Source organism: Montipora capricornis, chromosome 4 (assembly GCF_036669925.1).
Source record: "Montipora capricornis isolate CH-2021 chromosome 4, ASM3666992v2, whole genome shotgun sequence".
Classification (NCBI taxonomy): Eukaryota; Metazoa; Cnidaria; class Anthozoa; order Scleractinia; family Acroporidae; genus Montipora; species Montipora capricornis.
In genome coordinates this window covers 857,854-867,853 of record NC_090886.1, presented here as the reverse complement: position 1 = coordinate 867,853, position 10,000 = coordinate 857,854, and the positions used below count along the sequence as shown (strand labels likewise).

Sequence of the window (10,000 nt, the reverse complement as noted above, 5' to 3'; positions counted from 1 at the left end):
GACAAGTAAAATCGTCTGCCGTTAGACAGAGTAAAATCCGTTGAGTCTCACTCTCACTCACCACAGTCCCAACCCAGTTCACCAAGTCCTCCAAAACTGACCTTTTCTCGCTTTGATGTTACACTGGCTTCTTCAAAATCTCTAAATTTTCTACGATAAAGAAAAAAAACATTGAGCACATTTAGGGTGTACATTAAAATAAAATTCTAGACTCAAAGATGTCTTTAGTTTTAAACTGAGCAGTAAAGCTTTAACATATCACAACAAAACAAACAATTTGTTAGTTTGAAATTAATAAAGAAGTTCCACTCATCCAAGTCTCACCTCTTGTACTGATCCAGAGTCTTTTGACACTGTCCAATCTGGTTCTCCAGTTTTTGATTTTCAGAGGCACATGACTTGTACTTTGATTCCAGAAGTTTTCTAGCCTCCTCCATTGACTGGATTTTTGTCTCATTCTTTTGGTTAAGATCTTCAAGCTGACGACAAGCACTGATTGCTTTTTCATTACTTAAACCAAGTTCAGTGACTTTGTCTTCAAGGTCACGTACATTTTTCTGCAACTCTGTCTTCTCACCCTCACTACACTGCGAAACTTGTTCCAAGTATAAACAGCGTACCTCCAAATTTTGATTGACTTGTCGCAACTGTCCACAATTCTTATCTAGTTCCTGATTGGAATGCTCTAACCTTCCAAATTTGTTTTTCATCTGCTCACACACTTGTTCTAGAACATTACATCTGGCTTCCAACTTATGATTGGCAGCTTCAAGCATCTTAACTGGCAATGCATCTTGGAGGGCCAACAAGCTATTTCCCACATTACAAAGTTGTTCATGAATCTTGTTTATTTCACTTTCAAAGTGTGCTGATATGTCTTTTAGCTGTCTTGCATGAATCTCACCCATTTTTTCCTTACCACTAGAAGAAAAAATCCAATATACTTATTACAATCTCACAGACAATGACCATTGTCAATAAGTACAGGTAATCACATGATTTTTTAGTGCAAAAATTTCACCTTTGTTGCGCTAGATTCAACTATCTGTACTAAGTTCACTTTTCTGTATACTCGGTTTAATTGATGTGCTCCCTGCTAATCAACATGCTGAAATTCTTGCATGTATATTATTATGAAGGAAACTGAATTTAATATCCACAAGAAAATCCAAGAAAAATTTACTCACTTCACTTGCGATGGTGACATTGTATTCCAACCCACACTACCTGGATATGTAGCACCAGTTGAGGAATCGTTGGGTTGTGAATCTTTGACACCATTCTGGTTTTTCATGGAATGTATGATCTCATCTAAGGTGTCTTGAGTGGGCTGTGCTTGCAATCTCTTTTGAAGCCTATCTAGTTTAGAATGAGCTGGGGTTGAATCGTCCTTAAATCTGTTGTCTCGATTTTTAATGGAAGTTATTTCTTCCACTGATTCCACTTGAATCATCGTGCGACCTTCAGGGTGAGGATTTGCTTGGCTCTTTCCTTCACCTGATGAAGATGAATGCAGTGAAACTACAGATCCACTTCCATCTGAATCTGGATGTCCTGAAGTCTGGTCTTTGCTTCTAGCTGTATCTTTGAATCTCGATCTTTTCATCACGCAAAAAAAAGGTTAATTCTTGAGGAACAAACTACGCTTAGCAGTTGAGTAAAGTCCAACCAGTTATCGATCGTTGGAAAAACCCCTTGCTTCTAGTCATTTGCAATCGTTCCATACCATCGACAAATTGCTCCTTTAACTTTTTAAATGACTTGTACCATCGATGATTGCTCTCCGTTACCATTATTATTTGACGTACAAAGAACATGTCATAATGGCGTCGATAATTAAACCGTTCGATTTTGCTGCACGCGGAAAGGTACTTCTTAGAACTATTCTCTCCAAGGTACATGTACACAACATGCACACCAACGTTAGTGAATCGACTTCGTTGGCAAAAATTATATTCAGTCCAGTTCGTAAGATTCTATTCCTGCTGTGCAGTCCACATTTGCGTCTTTCCATAGTTCCAGCTGTCTAGAACATTAATTTTTCTTGCAAGAAATTTTGTTCCAGATACAGGTTGACGACATCCACCAGTATTCTAGGTAAGTATAATTCGTTGCTTACTTGAGTGCTTGTTCGTTTTCTTGACAAGGATTTATGCGCATGACAGCTGACATTTCAATCAAATTAAATTTCCCGCCCCAATTTCCCGCTCTCCGTTCCTCTCTGCTGACTACCACCTTATTATCTCGGAAATTTTCGTGTGTATCATCACCCGACAAATGAAACCCAAATAACCGATAGAGGAAATCCCTTGCTACAGCCTTTTAATTAACGGTTAAAATCAGAAAGCCAAAATACAGCGATAGTATGAACCAGTGAGGTCAACCAGTGAGGTCAACTAGTGTTTGTTTATTGTACCCAGACCTCCTTAGTCATTCAGACGGACACTTCCATTTACGCTCGCAATGCTTCCCAACTACCTTGCGGAATCACCAAGGCATGATTCCTTTAACATTTAGAGTATGGAATAGTTTTACCGAAGTCACTGCTTTGGGTTTAAGGGCAGATCTGATGGGACGTCTACTTGTATCCGCCATATTTCGAGCCACTCGTGTCATTGATTTCGTTCGATTTAAGCACGAAGTATCTCTCAAGGAAAATGAAATAGAAGAAAACTTTATCAAAGGTTGGGGAAAGGGCGGGCAAAGCGTCAACAAAACCAACAATTGTGTACAACTGAAACATAAGCCCTCGGGGATTATTGTGAAGGTAGGATGCACTTGGAGGGAGGGTGTGTGGAAAACGAAGACTGCCCAGAACAAAAATAATTTATCGAATTATAAATTGCATAACACGACTATACTCCCGTTGTTTCCAATGGCTAGAATAAAGCTCCGGAGGGGGAAGGGGGGTTAGGGTTAGGGTTATATAAGTATATGCCGCTGTGAAGGGTATTGTTTTCAGGCAGTTTACCCTAGAACAGAGTTTATACATTAGAGCGTTTGGGTCTAGAATAGCGTATCATTTTTCCCAAACCATGACCAGTTGGTTGAAGAGTTTATCTAAACTAAGAAAACCAGGAATTGCCACTCAAAAATATAAAAAAATCAAATCGGCAACTTTAAATTTAGGCACCTCGGCCTCAACATTGTCGATTTGGGGAGTTTACCCTAGTATAAAGTAGCAAAAAACAGCTGGACTAGCTCTGGCATAGGCTAACGGTTCCAGAGTCCCAGCGGCACATCCCCACCCTGAAATTCTTGAAGTATCCCCCCCACCACTCCCTGGTATAAAGTCATTTTGAAAGGTGCATTACCACAAGGTCTTTGTTTTCCACATAACTAGCCCAGGAAACTATAAGTAACTCACAGGTGAATTAACTTGTCTAAATTAAAACTTTATAGGGAAAAAGGGGCAAAACTTCTCTGAAAAAGCAATAATAATGATAACAATAGGCAGTAGTTATTCATACAGGACCCCAACACCAAACTATATTCATAATTATAATCACTTTATTTAAGTCTCAACGTTATTTAGCTGAGCACAATCACGAGTGCTGTGCTAATTGGGGAGACTACAAATCAACTAAAATCAGAACAAATCAAATCAAATGTTGGTTTTTGAGGAGAGGGTAAAACTGAAGAATGTAACCAGGGAAAAACCTCTTGGAGCAGAGTAGAGAACCAACAAACTCAAACCACCTATGGTGTCGAATCAGGGAACCGATCCCAGGCCACACTGTTGGTATTTTAGGCGAATGCTCTCACACTGCGCCAGCCCTGCTACCCTCAAATGTACTTAAGTTAATTCATATCACTAGAGGTAACTGCCACTAGTAGCTCATGTGAGAAGCAGGTTTTTAACATGTTTCTGAAATATACCATTATTGAGTTATCTGGACCCAACAGTACTAGCAGACTTTTACATCCCTATTATAACGGTATAATTCAAAACCTTTGTGGAGTACTCAAACAAAGTGATAATAACAGTTAGTCCTAAGTAGCAACCAAAAGTGTGGCACTTTTCAAGTTCATGTGCTAACAGGACACTATTTTGTTTTGTGAAAGCTGTCTGATTCTTATTGAACTTACCAAAATTGGGTTATGAAAAAGTACCCCACTTATGTGAAGAAATAATTATCCTACTTACAGTCACTGTAGAACCCCAAAAAACCTGACAGTGATCATATCTAAACGCAAATACAAACATTTATTTCCAAGGCCAACAAACACACACATAACTTGAATAAGTATTGCCTGTAGCGTTTAATCCTTCTGAACAGTACATTGATCCCCAAGGGCTGCTCAACACATAGAAATATTACTAAATAACAACCACTTTCCACTCTTCGCCACTACAGTCACCACCTGTGATTCACCATAATGTCAACGACCGAAGAAAAACCACAAGAAAATTACAGATTAACAAAAACTAAATTATTTCAATTAATTTTGGGGATTGTTTTTGTTAATCGAGTAAGTTTCTTTTTACCAGTAAACTGTAATCCTTACATTTTGCTTTTCTTTTTCTTTTAGTGTCATGAAAGTCGGTCTCTTGCAAGAAATAGAACACTTGCTAGAGAAATTCTGAAGCAAAAACTTGATTTTCTAATCAACGGAAAGGAGAGTGAACTTGCCCAAGCTACTTCAAAGAAAAAGAAAAGGAAAGCAGATTATGCAAGGAAAAGACTACGACGCGAGCAAGCACTGGTAAAAGGTGCTGAGTCACCTAATGTGGAAGATGACATGACAACATTTCACTAAATTAAAAGCATCTTTGACAGTACTTTTATACCATATAATATTTGTGTCTTGGGGAGAACAATCAAATACCAACTCCATCCATAAAAAGAGGGGAAAAAGCTTATGGTCAACATGGCAATCAGATTTTTCATCAATACAAGTCCTGATGTTCAGTCTTCCTTGTGAAAAAAGGTGTTTGCTCCTGGTGTTATCATTACTGATGATGATGACGATGATCATTATTATTATCGTATAAATAACATTTATTTCTGTAACAAAACTTGAGCTCCCGGACTTGCAATAAGAAAGAGGACATACCAGTAGTCATTTATAAATAGCATGCAGGAATCTAGTCAAAACTTGGCATTCCCAACCTCTCTTTTGGGTTTTTTAACCAACATTTTCACTTTGCTCACAAGTTGTTTACCCTAAGGTACCTCCAACCCTTTTTTCCAGTGGAAAAATGGAGCTGAGCTGTACCAGAGTTCTTGTTCTTTGAAAACTTGGAAAAGAAACCCACCTTTTGGCACATAATTGATTGGAATTAGAGTGGGAAAGCATCACCTTTTATTCATTCACTTTACTATCTCGTTTACAAATATTGAAATTCATATAAGAAAAAGTTATGGCTGATTTACATGGTACGGTTTTTTGGTGCACTTGACCAGCTTACAGCTGTATGACAGGCCTATGACATGACTTACATGTATGATTGTCGCAGTGTTTTAAAACATGTTTTCAAAGGCTACAATGTTTTTTCTGACATACACGACAAACGTAAACCAGTTGTAGGCCTCTCGTAAGCTTGTCACATGCGACAAAAACTGTACTGTGTAAATTGGCCCTAAGAGTACAATCTGAATAAAAAAAAACACAATCTTTCTTGGAATGCCTCAGAGGATCAGTATCTGAAGCCCATATTAAACAACACATCAAACTTGTGCTACACCAGATTTCCTGGTTCATCCTTAGTGTGACCCAGAGGAAGAATGAATAGTATCCCAGATGTCTTTTTGGCATTCTCATCCCAACAGGAATAGGAAAATGGTGCGCTCGGTTGATGAAATACACAATCTTCTTAATGATTGATTCGTAGGTTTTGTTGATTATAATGGAGTGATTTGTGCTTCACAATACTTCATCACCTGTCTCATCACCTTGTGTTCAATTTCTGATATTTGTTCATCAAGACTCACAGAAGACTACTTATATTTTTATTATTCAAAATGTGATTGTTTTACTGTGATCATTGACTTGAAGAAAGGTCATCAATAAAGTTATTTGTACAATTACGGATTATTACAGTTTTTTCGTAATGTAGACTTCACTCATGAAGATCGATGGTGAAACAGTATTTTGGTGGAGAAGGACCCACATTTTTTCATACTTTCAAGAGTTGAAGATTTTATCAAAATACACTAGTTTAATGAGCCCACAAGTGGTACTTGTGATCAGGCATTTTGAGAATTGCCTTTCGAAGTGACCACACAAAAGCAGATTTCAGATTTAACTCACTTTTCTTTTATTTATGTTGCACAAAGGCATAATTAATACCAGCAAGGGAGACCTACACATCCACATATTGACTCTCAACAACATCGCGTATAACACATCGTCGCCATTTGCTCAAGCACTCGATATGGCTCACATGAGCTTCACTATATTTCTATTTAGCACATGCAAAACCCTTCAACTGGACGCCAAATTTCTCATCCAACACGCAATGAAAGTATAACAAATATGCTTCTCTAAATGCCAAGCCTTGACATCAAGATCTGTCTGCAAACAAAACCAGCACTGCTCAACTCGGCGTGGTGGCTGGAAGATACTGATTACGTCACAATTTCAGTTGATAATATAAAAGGAAATGCAATGCATTAGGGATACTATTCACTCCTCCTCTGGTGCTGACCAAAAGAATAGCCCTGTCATTGTTTCATAAATTCCACAAATAGAGTTTAAAATCTATTTTATTTCCTAATTATTATTAGTTGAATTTCAAACATCTGAGATGGCTTGTTTAATTTAAACATGGCCCAAGCCTCTGCAAGGATCCTGGAACACCAAAAAAGAAAACTGAAATCCCTTAGAAGGACTGAATATTAGAACTATTTATCAGAAACAGAATGGACATCCAAAAGGGTTTTTTTTTTCCAGATCTACTTAGTTCAAAGCTGATTTTCAGCAAAACTGTCATTCTTAAACAACCATGTTCAAATGAACCCATTCCCATTGTTGGTTTTGCATTCAGTCAATACAGCATCGTTGACATTCATTTGCACATCGGGATAAACCATGCCTATTAGAGCACATGGATTGGTTGGTTCAACAAACTATAACAGCTTCCATGAAAAATTCTTTTTGTTGGTAGCCTTGAGCATCCTATTGCCTGGCGCATTTGTCTGTTTCAACTAAGCACTCCCTCACCAGCACTCTTGCATGCATTATGCCTACAAGAAAGAAACCAACAACAAACAACTTCATTAATTTGAGTAGTGAAATGCATGTCTGGTGACGGTAAGCCCGCACGGCATGCACATTATTACTTCTGTTTGAAACAAAGCAGCAGGAACTTATATTCTTTATTGTCAAAATCTAAAATGACTGTGCAAACAAAAGTACAAAGCAAACTGTTAGCCAAGATTCATTGCTGATGGTATATTTTCTCTTAATATGCATGACAAATTTACTTCCTAGAATTTTGTTGATGATGACATTTTTGCACTTATTATACTTTTTCAAAGCTTTGGACCCCATTGGAAGTTGGTACTCAATGGGTGAACTAGCAATTTAAGGATGGTGCCTACTGTTGTTATTGCACATACGTTATGCATATAATTATCTCCAGATACTCGGATTTCCTGTGGGTAGTGCTTACTAATGCAGGGATATTTTTGCACGGTTTAAATTTATGCGAAAAAAAGCAGAACTTAGCAAGTGCTCTTGGTATCCAAAAAGAACATTGGGGTAACCATGCATTTTTCAGGGATAATTAAGCTTTAATTTGGAAAGGAACGCCATACATTGCTATGTATTTTAAACCTTTTTTTCTAATATTGTTGATTAATTAACTTTGAAAAATGCGTGGTTACCTCCAATTTTCTTTTTGGATTTTATAACACTTGTTGAGATCTGTTTTTCCCGCACATTCAGTAAACTGCGCAAAAATACCTTTTTAGTAGGCACCGTCCTTAATGCTAGTATGAGTGGCAACCAGTAATTGTTCTGATTTTTTTTTAATAATTGCAAAGCATTCCACTCTGCATAGAGCAACAGTGCATTGGCCTCATAAACAAACTATTTTGAAATATCCACTAAATCTTTCTTTATTTCAAAGGATTACCTCTCACAAAGAAATCGTTGCATCATTAATTATATTATTTCATTTTTCCACAAAGAAGGGTATACAAATGTATACATTGTTCAGTTTCTTTTCAAAAAACTCAATGCTCTATTTCACTCTGACTGGCATGAGTTCATATCAGTCTCCATACATTTCTTTTTTTATGTTTACATGAGACCAGCCCGACAATGAACTCAGAACCGAGACTCTTGTACAACAAATTTCAGACAGGGTTCAGAAATTTCAACTTGTATGCTTTTGGGTCAGTAATATATTTATTAGACAAAAGATACCATTTCAGCCTTTTGGGTCAGTGATGTATTTATCAGGCAACAGATACCATTTCATCCTGGTCTCATGCAAACGGAGGGGAATCCATTTCAAGTTCATTTCTTTTCACCACAGGCATGCAATACCCACATCCAGTTCAGGCTGACTGCCCATTTTTTCTATACCCAAAAAGCTTCTAAAGCCCCGGGTACAGGTTCAAACATTGTTGTAAAACATTTGTTGGATCAACAATGTTAGAACGTGTAACCATATGTTTATGCAAATTACAAACACCAGGAAAAACATGCAAAAGGCATATTTCACAAGGAAATTGAACATTCCCATTTCTCATTACAGAGAAATGATCGAGTTTCTTAAATTTCAAGGTAAGCTGTTATTTTCCCATATGTGTAGTGGATTGATTTCATTTTGAATTCCCATGTGTTGCGTGACATGATTTGAGCTGTTTTTTAGGCGAAACAATGGGCAACACTTTCGATCTGCCAATGATAATTAAACATTTCAGTTGAAGTTCAGTTTGCTACATGCTTTCCAAGTGAATTTCAAGTATTGGTTTGTTTATTGTGACCAAAATGAAAGAGAATCCAACGGTGAAGTATGTTAAATTTTGTTTTGTGTGACCCTGTTGATGTTAATTCCGGGCACGCATGTCGGAGTTAGGGTTAAAAATAACATGTTTAACTTGAAACTTGAATGTATTCAATTGCTTGATTATTAACATTGGCCATGGCGAAGTCACGGGCCAACGATTAAATGTGTATCGATCGCCTATATTTGTTTACTCTTTTGTTCCTAAATTACACCTCAAGTGTTGTTAAAATAAAGGATACTCTTTTACGGCAAGTTGAGATTCAGTTCTGTTTTTTTTTTGTGTGGAGGTCTAGATCATTTATCAACTGGAGCCAACATTTCCTACAGTGTACGGATTCCTCGAGATGTTTTCAGATGTGGAGCTTTTACAAGTCCATACATTTTGATCAATGAATCAATGCGCATAACAGTTTCAAAGAAATTGATCATTGTATTTAAGAACATATTCGAGGGGAGGAGTAAGACTTTATTTTTGTGCAATTTAGAAATCCAAAAGGGTACTGCAGCAGCAATTAAGAAGCAATAGATCGTCGGAATATTAATTCTTGAATAGCTCAAGGCGCACCTTATCCTGGCCAAGGGGTTTTGGGCTGTGCTTATCTTGGAAGCGGCTTACCTTGGACGTGAAAGTGTTTGTATAAATGTACTCAAGCATTGCCTGCTGCTTGCTCAAGCCATGAACGGCTCCTGTGCATGCATTTGATTTGTTACTATAGCCCAGACTCCTTTTTGCCCTGTCCATTTGCCTGAGAAAAATGGCGAGTGCGAGCAACAAGTCACGTAATACTAAAGAAACAGATTCAGCAAAAGAGTGAATGTGGAGTACACCAGAAGAGAAAACAGCTTCTTACTATTTGCGGTGGTATTGAAATTGCTAAGCAACTCGAAAATTGCATCACTTCAGACAGTGTAAGTTCTGCAACACACTGCAAGTGTTCGTTTACGACGTCACTGGATCAATACTGGATTACATGTGTTTAATAATTTTTCTTCGCTTGTTTGCTTACTCAAGCCATTTTATCTTGTAATGTCACA

At 37.5% G+C, this 10,000-nt stretch overlaps 3 protein-coding genes across 9 annotated transcripts in view; 1 reads left to right on the top strand and 2 right to left on the bottom strand.

The window, feature by feature from the left end:
• The window catches only part of LOC138045072 (myosin heavy chain, clone 203-like), a 33,279-nt gene extending 31,119 nt beyond the window's left edge, over positions 1-2,160 (bottom strand). For 5 of the 6 annotated variants that reach the window (XM_068891446.1, XM_068891441.1, XM_068891443.1 and 2 more), the window contains exons 1-3: positions 1,188-2,126; positions 325-921; positions 102-150 (exon numbers count right to left, since the gene is read on the bottom strand). In XM_068891446.1, coding sequence (XP_068747547.1) covers positions 102-150; positions 325-921; positions 1,188-1,606 — 1,065 coding nt within the window. In that variant the 5' untranslated portion in view covers positions 1,607-2,126. Of the gene's footprint in view, positions 1-101; positions 151-324; positions 922-1,187 lie in introns of all 6 variants that reach the window. The other variant, XM_068891442.1, reaches the window with a different exon arrangement.
• A 337-nt stretch (positions 2,161-2,497) lies between these two features.
• Positions 2,498-4,761, top strand: LOC138044998 (mitochondrial translation release factor in rescue-like). Its single transcript, XM_068891357.1, has 2 exons — positions 2,498-2,767; positions 4,534-4,761. Exons 1-2 carry the CDS (start codon positions 2,498-2,500, stop codon positions 4,759-4,761), a joined length of 498 nt encoding a protein of 165 aa, XP_068747458.1.
• A 523-nt stretch (positions 4,762-5,284) lies between these two features.
• Positions 5,285-10,000, bottom strand: part of LOC138045070 (cyclin-dependent kinase 2-associated protein 1-like) — a 5,766-nt gene continuing 1,050 nt past the window's right edge. The window contains exon 3 of one of the 2 annotated variants that reach the window (XM_068891440.1): positions 5,285-7,190. In XM_068891440.1, coding sequence (XP_068747541.1) covers positions 7,123-7,190 — 68 coding nt within the window. In that variant the 3' untranslated portion in view covers positions 5,285-7,122. Of the gene's footprint in view, positions 7,191-9,562; positions 9,712-10,000 lie in introns of those variants that run through there. The other variant, XM_068891439.1, reaches the window with a different exon arrangement.

Bases quoted from the DNA above. Each gene is read 5' to 3' on its own strand.
- LOC138044998 (XM_068891357.1), top strand. From the start codon at position 2,498: ATGATTCCTTTAACATTTAGAGTATGGAATAGTTTTACCGAAGTCACT. The intron at 2,768-4,533 runs GTAGGATGCACT...TTTTTCTTTTAG, and splicing joins CCTCGGGGATTATTGTGAAG to TGTCATGAAAGTCGGTCTCT.